We start from the raw sequence: 15,236 nt of genomic DNA on the forward strand, positions 1-15,236 counted from the left end.
AGCATTACTAAAAAGTAAAAAAGGAATCTATTTCAAATCTTTGATTGAATGTGGTCATTTATCACCACTCTTGACACTCACTCATGCTTGAATTCCACCTAAAAATTTGACACAAGATTCATCCAAGTGCATAATCTGTTTTTTCCCACAATTTGCTGAGCAATGATTTGCTTTGTTCAATATCCAAACTCCCATTTGCTGTCTTATGCATGTCTTCACAAACACAATCAGTAATGTTTCTAATAGTTACTCAGCAGTTGTACTGTCAAGGTGATGTGTTTTGTTTCATTATTACATCATAACACTTATGAAGTCAGTAGCCAAAGCTTAAAAGAGCAACAAGCCATTCAGTTTTTCAAAATAATCTTGCAAATCTGTGTTTATCGTAGCATAAACTTGACACCTGGTCATTAACTGTTTTATAATTCTGATACAGCTTTAGCTATGTCATGCTTAGCTGGGGATATAATAGTTTTGTTTTTGCAAAAACAAAAATGTATTTGACAACCAGACAGCAAAGCTGATTAGATGAAGAAGAATTTAGATTGTATTATAGTATGATTAAAAGTTTTTGAACAGTAACATATTCAATATTTTTAAAGAAGCCTCTTCTCCTCAGCAAGCCTGATCTAGAGTACGGCAAAAACAGTACAATTCTAAAATATTTTTAATATTTAAAATAACTATTTTCTATTTGAATATATTTAAAAATGTAATTTATTCCTGTGATTTCAAAGCTAAATTTTTAGCATCATTACTCCAGTCTTCAGTGTCACACGATCCTTCAGAAATCATTCTAATACTCTGATTTGCTGTTCAAAAAACATTTATTATTATTATGTTGAAAACATAGTAGAGTATTTTTTGCCTTTATCATCATTTTTGAACAGTTTAAAGCATTCTTGCTAAATAAAAGTATTAATTTATCCAAGTTATCTTTGGATAACTGACCATGCTGATCTTTGGATCATTCTATGCATCAAAGAATCCTGAAAAAATGTACTCAACTGTTTTAAATATTATTAATAATGTAGTAATAATAATAAATGTTTCTTGAACAGCAAATCAGCATATTAGAATGATTTCTGAAGGATCACGTGACACTGAAGACTGCAGTAATGATGCTAAAAATTTAGATCATTGGAATAAATTAAATTTTAAAATATATCCAAATAGAAAACGGTTATTTTAAATAGTAAAAATATTTCAAACTTTTACTGTTTTTGCTGTACTTTGGATCAAATAAATGCAGGCTTGAAAAAAAAAAAATCTTACTGTTCAAAAACTTTTGACTGATAGTGTATGTTTAAATGTTTATATATTATATTATATTATATTACAATCTGTGTACTCACATACAATTACGATTCGTTTGATTTAAAATTGGCATCAAAAAAATTATATGTGCATATTTTAATGACAGCATTCAACATCATAATCTTAGTTCAGCATCATTTCACATAAGCCATTCTCAAGCCCACCTGCAAGGACACCAGCGGAGCTGAGGAAGAGGTGGAGGCAATGTAAATAAATAAATGGAGTTGAAAAGATAAATCATCATCCTGTGCTGAGGCTGAAAGGACAGGGGGAGACCTGGAGGTAAATGATGGATGGCCTCCGAGAGCAAGCCGAGAGTTTGATGACTCGAAGTTGCGGTACATAAAGCTCCTTCTTTTCCCTCAAGGCCTTTGTTTTATCACATTTTCATTTTACCTTTCCACAGAGCTACCGCCCTGTTCTTGATGCCCTCTGTTATGTTATGAGCTGACAGGGTAGCCTTCCTTCTGAAAGAAAGAAAAAAAATGGCCTTCAGTCTTGAGGGGCTCCGCATACACAGGCATCACATCCTTCTTGCTTCCCCCACGCTCCCTCTATATTATTAATTAGGTTTCCTTCTGGAGTCACATTATTGCCTTAAACCAAACACTGCCTGCACTGCTCACCGTTGAGAACATGTGTGCCTCTCCTGGCTGCAGATGGAGGGGGAGAGAGAAAGAGACTAAAAGATAAAGCGAGCGAGGTAGAGTCAGAGATGTAAAGCGAGAGAGTGAGCGAACGGATAGGAAATGCGAGAGGGAAAAAAGCAGAGCTGACTTTCTCTGTGTGTGTGTGGATATGACAGCGTGTGTAGCCGGCCAATCAGAGCGCGCCTCCTGAGCTGCAGCAGGCTGGCAGATTTGGGAGCTCTAGCGGTTCTGTTCTGGACTGGATTGAGCTGCTGCACACATACTCTCTGTGTGACTTAAAAAAAATGTGGAGGAACGTTGGGAGCGCTCCTCCGTATTCCAAAGCCTTGTCATCTTTTAAGGAAAGACTGAGAAGGTAAGAGGCACTCTGTGTTTTTTTTTTTTTTTTCTTTTTTTCTCTTTACTCATCTGCTGATTGAAGCTTGAGTGCTGCCTCTGTTTGTCTGGCTTGTGTGAGGTGGCGTTCAGAGAAAGTCTGAGAGTTGGTCTAGTGTACATGTGGTCGACGTAGACGAAACCGAGGAGCGGGATGAGGGAAGGAAGGCAGCGTCTGTCCATTGATCTGTGCCTCTTTCATTACTCCAGCACTTTATTGTGGCCGCATGCGATTCTTCAAAGCTCCGTCTCACTTTCCAGTGAACAAACAGCACAGCAAGTGCAGCTGTTGAAAGCCCTTGTGTCTGATTCTTTAGTGCTTCTTGATTGCCTTGAGAAAAATGGACTGCAAGCTTGCTTGCTTGCTTTTTTCACTTATATTCTTTACAAATATTTAGTTAGGATTATTTATTTGGTTTTCTCAGATGATACAATGGACTTCAAAACACATGCTTGTTAATGTTATATATATATATATATATATGCATTCTTCATCATTCTTAGAAAATCATTCAGGCATTCAGAGTAAATTGAAAATGCCTAACAATCAGACACTGAGGGCTGTCTGACAGTGATTAAGCATTTAGACCAGCCTGTATTTGATGCATGGGGGAAGTTGTGGTGATGCCTCCATGCAGTGGACATGCCAAGGTGACAAACGCACATCAATGGATCCCCTGAGTCCCTCCCCCGATATTACTAATCCTGTAGCAGGCAATCAGTCTCAGCATCACCTTCTCCTCACGCCACTGGATTGACTGCAAACGGCAGGGAGAGCTTTGAGGTTACAAAACCACTTCAGTTCTATAAAAAGAACTGCAATTTAGTGCTGTGAAGTGAATAAGACATGAGAAGTTGAAGGGAGAAAAAATATTAAATTGAATAAAGTGGGCTGAATCAACTGCACTGGGGAAATTTTTACCGCTTTAGTGTCTCGAAGGTTGTCTCTGATGCATGAGCCGACCTGAACATGGAAGGAATGTTTTGGGTTTAGTCAAGCTCAATTGGCAGCACTTGTGGTACCAAAAAACATTTCTGCTCATTCCTTGTTTTTTTTTTTTGTTATTTTTAAAAAATAAAAGCTAAAAATCTAGGTTATCGTGAGGCTCTTATGAGGGGGTGAATTGAGACTTTTTGAGAAATTGAATTTTATAGAAGCACCTAAAGCATAAGTATTATTTAGCTGTTATCATATTTATGGTAATTTTAGGGTTTTATGTTGCAATGGCAACTTTACACAGAAAAATGTTAGTAAGACAAGTTCACTCATTTACACTCTAAAAATGCTGGGTTAAAAACAACCAAACTTCGGTGATTTGGCAACCCAGCGCTGGGTAAATACTGGACAGAACACATGCTGGGTTATTTTGACCCCTGCTGGTTGGGTTAAATGTTTTTACCAAACATGCTGGGTTATTTTATTTAAGTCAACTATTGTTTACATTATTATTATTATATTGCTGGTTTAAAATGGACTAGAACTTATAAAAACACACACAGAGTTACTAGGCAACAGCAATATTCAAAAGATGAACATTTATAATTAAGCAAGAACATATGGACAAAATTCAAGACAAATTGAATTTATTTGGGTGAATACGGCATAGTTTACATACATTACATTTAAACTTGTTTAACAAGCATTTTAGACATAAAAATGTAATATTTAAAAGTAGAAGTTTAATTTTAGTTTATTCAATCATTCTCTGTAATCGCTTTTTACTGAAATAGCGGTAATTTTCATGCCTGTGGGTCGTCGAAATCTGAGCCGGTGAAGAGCTGATGTTCGCCGGGTTAACTGCGAACTTCAGACCGCGGCCTCACGTTTCACTCTTAGCCGAAAGATGCTATGACTGACTCCAAAAACGGCCCATAAACAAACAGTACTGACATTAGATAACATATTTTAATATTAAACTCAGTACAATAATGAATAAAATCCATTTATTTTATGCAAAGCAAAAGGCGTTCCCATCCTGCGAAACAACCGCCGCTGACTGCCGTCTCGCCCTTATGTTGCGTTGCGTAAAATAATACAATTAACAGCACAGTAAATGTTTTATAAATGAAATAAAATGTATACAAACCTTTATTTTGCTGAAGAAGTGCAAATCGGCGGCACTGAGAACCAGTCTCTCCTGTAGAGCACTTAAAAAGCGCGCTCTCTGACTGACTGTAACTCAGCAACTGGTTTGTCTCATCAGCCACTCAGCGGTTGGTTAGAAAAAAATAACCCAGCAGCTTAGTTACAGAAAAACTACCCAGCACCTGGGTAAAAAAATAAATAAAATGACCCAACAAGTTGAACCCAGCATTTGGGTTAAAAACGAAAATAAACCTGGGTAAAATATTAAAAATAACCCAATAAAATGATCCAACGAACTGACTACTGTTGAATCAGTGAGTATTTTAATGTTTACTTATTGACTTACTCCATTCTAAGTTCCCTCACTGTGACCTAAATCTTTGCTTTTTTTAGAGTAAAGGAAAAGCCAAATCTAATTTTTGTGGTAAGTGCTTTCGATTGAGCTTAACTTGTACTGAACACAGGAAGTGTTCCTTAAACGTTATCTCACAATGCAGAATGACTCCTAGATTCAATTTACATCACTAACGTTCCTTTTTGCATGTATACAAAGATTAATGCAAGCAATGAGTGGGGTAGAGAGCCGACAGGAACAAACATGGAAAAATGTCATTGTGAAAAGACGCCTCTCAGCCACTGTTCCATCCGAGCCTCACTCCATTCCAATTAGCATCCTAATTAGCTGCACTGGATTCTAATCAGTATTACAAATTTGTTTTGAAGACCTCGAGAAACCTGCGTGAATCAGTCGAGACCCTTTTGCTCTTGAAGTGCAGAACAAGGCCACGTGAGTTATCGCTGCCTCCTGGCCTGCTGTGGTTTTAGGTGTCGCTGGAACAGTGTTTTGTTTACATGTGTGACACCATTTTTCTTTAATCTTTAACACCAGACGGATACTATTTTTGTATTTCTGTACTCAATTCACTTAATTAATGAACTGATGCTTTCTGTATTCTGCATGAAATTCACACTGTGGCACAAATCCACAAAATGTCTTCCTTTTAAAAGGCTTAAACTTGGAAACTGATCGTTATGTAAAACTGGTCGGATTTGGAAAAATTGGTCTGGATGTAATATCATGGGCAGATGTAGTTTGGATGGCAAATTGCGAGGATGAGTGTTCAACGGCTGAAAACTTTGACAACTGTCTGTTTTAACATAAACCACTGGAAGAGCCTGAAAGAAAGGGAGCTGTCACCCAGTATTAGTCAAAATGCACTCAAAAAGCAATTTCTTTTCAAGGCAACACAATAAGCTTGAAAGAGCAAGTAAAGGCTTTGCCCTCCCTCCTCCTCTTGAAAAAATCTTCAGCAAGACTCAGTAAATAAATTGCATTTCTGATTGAGCAGATGGACATTATTCTGAATGAGAAGCTAGCATATTCATTTCCTCTCAAAACTAGACTCAGGCTTCTGCTTTTATTCAGCATAGTCTGAAAAAAATATTTTCTTGGTCTTTTTCTTTCATATTTAGCCAGTAAAAAGCATATTTATATGTTTTATCCTTTTAAAAGATGTTTTTAAAAGCACAACTGGCTAACATGGCTAATTCCCTGCTTCCACTATTCGAGGTACAAGGTGTCAAGCATGCTGAGATTCCTTGTAGAAAAAATCTCAAAATACAATCCACTCCTTTGTGACGGACTCACTGTCCAGTGGCCTGAGGCCAATAGTCTGGTAATTCTTATCAGACTGGTGCTCAGAGTTGCATCAAACTGGTGAGTTCAGTCAGGCAGGTTCACATTAGCTACATTTCATCACACAGATGAATTCAGATTCACAGATGTGAGTTGCTGCATTTAGAAATGTTTATTTTGAGTCCTGTGCTCATCATAATCATTTATATTTCAAAACGCAAAGTCTGAACTGTGTTTAAAGGGTTAGTTCACCCAAAAATGAAAATTACCTAATGATTTACTCATCCTCAAGGCATCCTAGGTATATATGACTTGTTCTTTCAGAGAATTACAGTGTATTAAAAAATGTCCTGGCTTTTCCAGGCTTTATAATGGTAGTGATTGGGTGTTGAGATTTTAAAAGTCCAAAAAAAAGTGCAAGAAGAAAGTCATATACTGTGCACCTAGGATAGCTTGAAGATGAATAAATCATGGGGTAATTATCATATTTGGGTGAACTATCACTTTAATGTGAGAAGCTTTGTTTATGTATTTATTATTATTATTATTTTAATGATTATTCCAGTTCTCAAATTTTGTCTTTTAGCAGTAGGGATTTTTCCAAATACACTTTTCGCAAGTTACATTGTTAGACAAGTAGGTGGCGAGTGACTTACTTGATTTTGATTTTGAATCATTCAGTCAGTCTATTCATTCAAAAATGAAAAAGAAAAAAAAAAAAAAAAAAAAAAAAAACTCATGATTCAGTCACAAATGAACAAGTACCTCTCTTTATGAGTGAATCATAATTCATTCAACTGATTCAAACAAAAATGTTGATTTATTCAGGATCAAAATATGCGTGTCTTTGAACTGACTTAATTGATTTGTTCAAAAAAATCATTGTGATTGCGTCATTCTTTAACCAGACTATACAGGTAGTGTACAAAATTTACAATGGTACAGACAATAGTGAAGTCAGGAGTGAAATACATTTTTGATTCATTTTATTGATTTGTTCAAAAAAAAAAAAAAACTTTTAAATTGACTTTATGAGTGAGTCATTCTCTAACCGATTTGTTCAAAAACACTGATTAATTTATCAATGAAATAAGTGAGTCTCTAAATCATTTACTCAGTCGATTCATTGGAACATGAAACATCACTGCTGTATGTTGCTCAGTCAGTAGAATGTTTGTCTGTTTTCTTTTACGGAACAAAAATGAAGTAACTAGCAATTGTGTCTGAAGTGTAAGTTACTCGGTATTAACTTTATTGCGGTCTTGTGACTGACTGTACCCTGTTCCCATCAATACCCATTAGTTTCACTTCAGATTGGTATAGTGGTTTCAGGGCTCAAAAGCACCAGTACACTAATGCTTTTCTATGGAAAAAGAGAGCAAAAAGTCATATCTTGAGTTTAAAATGAAGTTCATAATATCAATAAAATCTTTTCGTGGTTATGTAATCTTTCTTTTACTTAGCTGATGAAAGATTACCATGAGGTACTTATTCTCCTGCTATAGCTAGTGAGTTAATTAGTCACAATAGTGGACTGCTCATTGAATTCAGGACACTAAAACACTGTGGAATATGGTTTTCTTGTTCGTCCCATTCATTGATCCATGTGTGTGCACATTCAATCAGTATTTTTGTCTGGTGATATCATAAGATGTTTTGAGTCACAAGATCAGTTGAGCTGACACATGCTACTGTTGACTGAAATAAGATCTTCTCACATTTAAATTCTTCTTCTTCACCCAGTCTCAAAATTAAGTTCATTTATTTTCATAATATTCATAAATAGCTCAAGAGTAGGCCATCTGTTGCCAGCAAGAAAAACAAAGCAACTAAAAAATACTTTTTGTGTGCAATGCATGAATGACACAGACAATGAAACAATTTTGAAATATTTGGCTTCTAGGAATAAGTATTCAACATGTCATGACATTTGTGAAATTGTTTTCTGATATGCACCACTGTTTCCACAGTAACACGTCGTGATGCATTATAAAGTAAATTTAACTAGACTCTTGTTCTGGTTTGTATAACAATGGTCTAAATATATGGTTAGCCCAACAGCGATTGCTTTTGACAGAAACTGATGTTTTGCCCTGTAAGCTAATGCATAGACTCCCTCTTCAGTCTTGAAGAACCTACTACTGACTGTTAAACCTAACCTAACAGTTTTTTATTCTCTCGTAGTCAAGCTAGAATAAAGAAGTATTTAATAAACTACTTAGTAGAAATGAGAATAATAGCTAGAAAGCCTTACCTATTGTGTTAGTGGTCTAAAATTATTCTCTCATGCTATGTCAGTGGCTCTTTAATAAGATTATATAATAACAAGCACTTTTAATGAAATGCATTCAGACTCATGTCGCAGATTCATTCTTTAATTCCGGCTGCTTCTATTTCGGCTATTGAATTATTGACCTATGTGCACTAATGAATACACAGTGTTTGCAATGCTGCATGTTCCCATCGAATACATTTTTTTGCTTTTTTTTTTTTTTTCAAAAAAACAAACATTGTGAGGTTCTTGAGAGATTAAAGTTGCATTCACATGCCACACATGCCATCTTACCTTACAAACAAAAGTGAGTCTCTCAGATATCTCTCTGTCAGTTTGTGATGCACCATGAAATATTTATTCCGGTCATATAATGTTAGACCCGTGGGACATGGCTTTAGCTTTACTGTGACTTTTTCAAACACATCTTGGAAGAAAAATGTTCAGATGTAGCTTAGGTGACAGGAAATGCCCACCCTGCAGCATTTCCACTGTTGTTTGTTTATTTGTTCTCTGCTTTTTTTAGAAATCCGACATTGCAATTTCCATTAGTTTTGAAGAATTCTAACCCTAAGGCGCTAGGTATTTCACTCGTCCATGTCAGTAACCCTCACGCCATTGAGGAATGAAGAGTATGAGGGAGTTTCTCCTCAACAAGTGACAAATCTGAATTGACAGTGAGGCAGAGTCGTCGAGAGCTATCAGCTTCTTTTCCGAGGTAACCAGGGACATGCATTGATCCCCCGAATGCCGTTCAGCCGTTTGAATAGACTCGCCACGCTGGAGCTCTCATTTCACGTCCCTTGCACCAGCAGTCATGATCCCTGCTATTATACTCGAACAGCTGTTCCATCAAAAATGTATTAGATGTTTCGCCGAATGGCAAACAGCGAGATCGCGATGGGCTTTTAGGCCAATTTTCATATCTTAGATCTTCACGGGCAACAGCTAATCCGAACTTTTCAGCGGAATTAAAATGTAATCGCTTGGCTGTGTTTCATTTCGCCCCCATGAAAGTACAGTTTGTCCTCTTTCCCTCACACAGATGTTTCGTGGATATCTGCCATCGCCTCCAGTGAGTCTCCAGTGGACGCCGGCTCCCCGACGAATCAACGCGTCTTGTTCTCGGCCCACGATGTGAGTGCCGTCCGACGGGTCTCTCTGCGACAACAGGATTTTAAACCATGGCCGTCAGCCAAGCCCTGCGAACTGGTCCGACCGGCGTCTAGAGCCGCCCACCGCAAGAGAGAGACCTCTGGGTGAGCGAGAGCGGGAGTTCAAACGTTGCGACTCTTTAACATGAGAGCAGCCAGCAGCCCTGCCTGTCTGTCCCCTCTGCTGCTGTGCCTGTGTGTGCTCCAGAGGAGCTATGGGACCCCTTCTCCACCCAGCCCCACGTTCGCCCACAACCAGACCAAACTGCCCGACGGCGACAAGGACTCGCATCATCGGCCCAAGCGAGGCTGGATCTGGAATCAGTTCTTTGTTTTGGAAGAGCACATTGGGCCGGATGCCCAGTATGTGGGAAAGGTAAGAGCCCTTTTTTTTTGTTTCGATCTGTGTGCAGGTGTGGGAATCTGGTGATTATCCGAAACAAACTGAGCCGTTGTTTTTTGTTCCTCGAAAAGAGAGCTGTTTTAACCAGAGACAATGGCTGTGCATCATGTTTTTGGATTCTAACTGAAATGTGCGATGTCACTGTGTTCTTATAATCGTATTTTCTTGGAAGTGAGTAAATAGTGCAGGTGACTAATCAGAAACAATATCCATGTTTCTCCGAAGAGCATGTTTTTGTCAGAAAATTGATTCGGCCTTCATATTAGAGACTGAACTGTTACATCCAACCTGCTAATAACAGTGTAATTACTGTATTTTCGACTGTCATCCACAGACAAATGCAAGTATCCAAGTATGTCTCTGTTGATTTCATCATCTTCATACGCAAGGTTTTAGACAGCTAACACGTTCTTATGATAATCATTTGGAGTACCTTATATTCTGGGACTCTGGAAACGTTCCAGAGATCCCCTCTGCCGGTTATAAACGTCAACAGCGGTACAATCAATTATTTTGCCCATTCGGTTCTGTGAAGACTGGCCAACTCTGTCGGCTCAGATGAAACTGCAGTGTTTCATGGGTTGGAATAATACAGGGTGACACTGACAGCTTTTGACATTGGCTCGGTGAGGTGAAGGTTAACGTGAAGATAGCAGAGTTTATGAAGAAATGGCTGAGCAGCCATCAATTGTCTACACCTACATCCCTCAGGAACTGAGCCAAGTGTGTGTGTGCCATGTTTCCTCAGCTCCATTGGACAGGTTTGCTTCAGATCTGCCCACTTGAGTGTAAATACACGTGTGCTCATGTGTGCAAGAGATGAGAAATGATTCCAGTTGTATAACGGTTCCATTTAGGATTCTTTCTTATTATTAAGAAATAAAAAGAAATTGTATTTCCAAATGATGTCAATAACAAGTAAATTTCCAACAATTAAATGTACATTCTTTTAGTGGCAGCATTACCACAGTTCAAAAATTGGCCTTTGTTGCAATTTAAATCGGTACACTAGACTAGTTAATGAGACAGGTTATTCATTAATAAAAGTTAATCTAGTCATTCTGTATGATTTTGAGTCACTGAAAAGAACCAGTTCATAAGAGTCATTTGACTGGGAGTTTGACTACTGGTCACACTGTACGATTTTGATTCACTGAGAAGAACTGATGTATAGGAGTCTTTCTTTCTTTTATTGGATTGTGGGTTGCATTATATGGTTTTGATTCACTGACAAAACAGATTCATTTTGTGAGTCATTTGTTCTGTAATTGGACTACACTGGTTTAGCTGTATGCTTTTGATCCACTGAGAAAATCTGATTCATAAGATTCATTATTTTGGGAGTTTGACTGCACCAGTTGTGCTGTGTGATTTTTGTTCACTGAAAAGAACTGGCTCATAAACTCATTCTTTTGGGAATTCATTCCCAAAAAAAAATCATTAGGAGTTATTATCGGGAGTCTGGGTATAATGGTCCTGCTATGCAATTTTGATTCACTGAGAAGAACTGACTCATATGATTCATTCTTTCTCTAACTAGAGTAGTGGTTATACTATTTGGTTTTGATTCACTGACTAAGCTATCCATTAGAGTTCTAATCTAATCTTTTTTGTTATGCAGGTAGACTGTGCTGGTCGAGCTGTATGATTTTGAATAATAGAAAAGAGCCGGCTTATAAGAGTCTGATTTTGGTCTATGATTTTAATACACTAAAATGAGCTGACTCGTAGGGGTCATTCATTCTGTTGTTGGACTACTGGTTGAGCTGTATGGTTTTGATTCATTAAAATCATTTGTTCTGTAATTGCACTACACTGTATCTTCCTTGCTTTGACTGTTCCGGTCCCTTACACACTGGTTGTGCTGTATTGCTTTTGATTCACTGAAAGAAACAGACTCATAATAGCCATTCTTTCAGGAGTCTGATAACACCAGTCACACTATGATTTTGGTTTACTGCAATGAAAGAGTCTTTTTTCAGTAACTGGGTTACTGGTTGCCTTGTATTGTTTTGAAATACTGAGAAATCCTGATTCATTAGAGTCACTGTTCTGTAATTAGACTACACTGGTCAAGAGTCATTTTTTTGGGAGTCTGACTACACCAGTTGTGAATTGGACTAGACTATAAGTAGTCTTTTTTTAAATGTAGTCTTTAAAAGTCAGTGGAGTCAATTCAAGCTCTTCTTGTAATAGAGCAGACCTGGTTAGACCCTGTCTGAGAGACTTTTGACTAACATTGAAAAAGAAAGGAAACTCAGTGTGACAACATTCTTACTTGTATTGAACGGCAAAACATGAAGCCAAACAGTGCCCTTATTCTGCTCACATGGGTGCCACTTAATTTTGTGCTGCTGCGGTGTGACCTGTCTGTAAAAGATTTGAGTGAGCTGAATATTTTCTCTCAGGCCTTCTTAAACTGCAGTGACAGAAATGGGTTGAGGCTCTCAGTAGCCTCCTACACTCTTCTCCACTCGTTTTTTTCACACCTTCTCCTGCCTGGTCCCTCCAGACCACCATCTTTTCTTCTCTCCACTTCAGTGGTCAGACAAAAAGAGGTTTTGGGGGCCCAGACAGACCTGTTCTACTAAAACCCTGCCTGTCCTCAAATATCTAGTGATGGGAACATAAACTATGTCACTTCATAAAAGCAGATGAGAAATTTCAGTGGGACCAAGTTTTGTGGGTTAGAAATGGAGCATACAGAGATGATATTTGGTTGGAAGGAAATTATCCTGAAATGTGTTGGCTGCAAAACAATTCTACACCCGCAGAGCTCTGGAAACTAGTGACGTTGTTGCTGTTTGGTCATCATATTTTAAAGGAATTTATGGTAAATTACAATAACCACATGCATAATGTATGATTTTTAAGGTTCCCTAATGATTTAATTCACTATGTTTTTACTAGGTCAATGTATTTTTGCCTCGTTTTCAAGGTGAAGGATGTAAACAGTGTTTTAATTATTTATTCTAATTAGTAATAATAAGGCTGACATGGTTTTTGTTGTAGTTTTTGTCTTTTGATAAAAATGTCCTTTAAAGGATTAGTTAATTTCCAGAATACAAATGTCCTGATACTTTACTCACCCCCATGTCGTCCAAAATGTTAATGTCTTTCTTTCTTCAGTTGAAAAGAAATAAAGGTTTTTGAGAAAAACATTCCAGGATTATTCCCATAAAGTAGATTTCCTTGGGAGGAAATGGGTCAAAGGGCCAAACTGCAGTTTCAATGCAGCTTCAAAGAACTCTACACAATCCCAGCTGAGAAATAAGGGTCTTATCTTATTATCAAAAGTAAAATGTATATATTTTTAATCCAAAATGTTTGTCTTGCACTAGTTCTGTGATGCACGTTTACGACTTCACGCATTACGTAGTCACATTTGAAAGGTCGTGTGGTTAGTTCTTCGTCTGTGTACACCTCATTTTCTCCTCCAACTTCAAAATCTGAGTAAACACTGGGTCAGTACTTCCACCTCTGTCACTTGTTAACTTTCCAACGTGACTATCTAATGTGTGAAGTCAAGCTAGTGCAAGATGAGCATTTGTGGTTAAAAAATATATATATATATATATATATATATATGTATGTATATATGACATGTTTTGCTCGATAAGATCCTTATTCCTCAGCTGAGATCTTGTAAACCCATTAAAGCTGCATTAAAACTGCAATTTGGACCTTCAACCCATTGGTTCCCATTGAAGTTCATTATATGGAATCCATCTTTCACCACTAAACGTTTCAACAAAACACTGTATCATGATTTGCAAAAGAGCATCAGCTAAATGAAAAGAAACTCTTATATATTAAATTATTATTTTTTTCTTTTGTCAAGGAGCATTATGCTCATTGTCACAGAAGTGATACATCAGTGGTATCCATTGGTTACACAATCTACACAATAGCAGATGAAGTTTCTGGCAGAGCGAGAGACACAACACTCTCATGAGGTTCAATTCAGCTGCTCTTTGATTTATTCCATGCTCCCCTTTTATATGAAATGAATAACATGAGAATGTTGCCAGCATATACTCGAGCGCTTCTTCCGTTTGAAAAAAGCAAAACAGAAAATATTTGTTTAGTGTATTTTTGCCTAGCAGATACAATTTGTTCTTCATACTGTAGATTATTGCTGTGGTAAATATTCTCCCTTTTCATGTGGAAAGGCACATACACACACACACACATCCAGAAAGAGATGCGTACGCACACAAACAGCTTAAGCTTTGAAATTTGTAATAGAGAGCTAGCAAGCTCCTGGCGCTCTGGAAGGTCTCTTTCTCTGTTAATCTCTTTACTAGCAGACTGGTAGCACACATTAGTGTGAGTCTGTGATAACTAGAGAGGGTCTACAGTAATGTAGACAGATAGAGATCAGTCCCTTGCAGTTCTATTGGAGTCTGTCCGGCTGATGAATATCTGTCACTGCAGCTTTTAAGATGGAGGATTACATTAAACCGCTCACCTCCTTCTCACTAATGGCAAATTACCAAACTCAGTGCCGCCCATGCACGCTTCCTTATTCTGACGTGAAGGGCTCTTGGTGCAGTGTAAAATTGACCTTTCCATCAGCACGCCGGCTTTAATTTGCGGTTAGCGGCGAAGGCTGAGCCCTGATTTAATCAGTCCTTTCCTTCTTGTAGCGTGGGCAGTTTATCAAGCCCCTGCACAAGGCAACCTGTGCTCTCAGGTCTGCGGCAGCAGTAACCGCAAACCCTGCATCATGGTCATGTCTGCAGAGAGAATTGGTTTTCATATATGTTCAGTGCAGTCTTAATGCAGACATCCTTATGAATATTAAAAAGACTGTCAGAATTAGGTCGGTCAAAGCACCTCTAATGAGGGGCTTGTTTTGACAGTATAGGGTGTTGTTTCTTCAAAGTCTCATTTATATGTTTGCACACTAATATGCACTCTTAAAGGGACAGTCCACCCAAAAAATTATTTACTCACCCTCAAGTCCTGTATAGTCTCAGACTCAGACGTCACACCCAGACCGTTGGTACTCAAAATTAACTTCAGGAGTTTCAAAATCGTCATCTGATTGGTTGAATTCTACAGGGTTTCTGGGAGACACGTGTGTCACGTTCTTTAACGTTCTACCTGGGGCCAGTTGCATAAACTTAGCCTCTATGTTAAGACAGTGTCTTAAGAACTAGTTTGACCAACTAGCGGTTAGCCAAAGGGTAATCAGCCTTATTTTTTGCATTCAGCTTAGACTAATCTACATTTTTATGTAACTGAATTTAAATAATGATGACCAGTTTTAAAGAAAAAATTAGCTGACTTACTTTTAAGACTAGTCTTAACCTTTTATGCAACTGGCCCCTGGAAACA

General features: G+C 37.8%; 1 protein-coding gene across 1 annotated transcript in view; it reads left to right on the forward strand.

Annotated features, from left to right (window-relative positions):
- Nucleotides 1–2,203: 2,203 nt before the first annotated feature.
- The window catches only part of cdh18a (cadherin 18, type 2a), a 61,549-nt gene continuing 48,516 nt past the window's right edge, over nt 2,204–15,236 (forward strand). The window contains 2 exon segments of the mRNA XM_051129976.1: nt 2,204–2,322; nt 9,382–9,866. Coding sequence (XP_050985933.1) covers nt 9,636–9,866 — 231 coding nt within the window. The 5' untranslated portion in view covers nt 2,204–2,322; nt 9,382–9,635.

This window comes from Labeo rohita, chromosome 2 (assembly GCF_022985175.1).
Source record: "Labeo rohita strain BAU-BD-2019 chromosome 2, IGBB_LRoh.1.0, whole genome shotgun sequence".
NCBI lineage: Eukaryota > Metazoa > Chordata > Actinopteri > Cypriniformes > Cyprinidae > Labeo > Labeo rohita.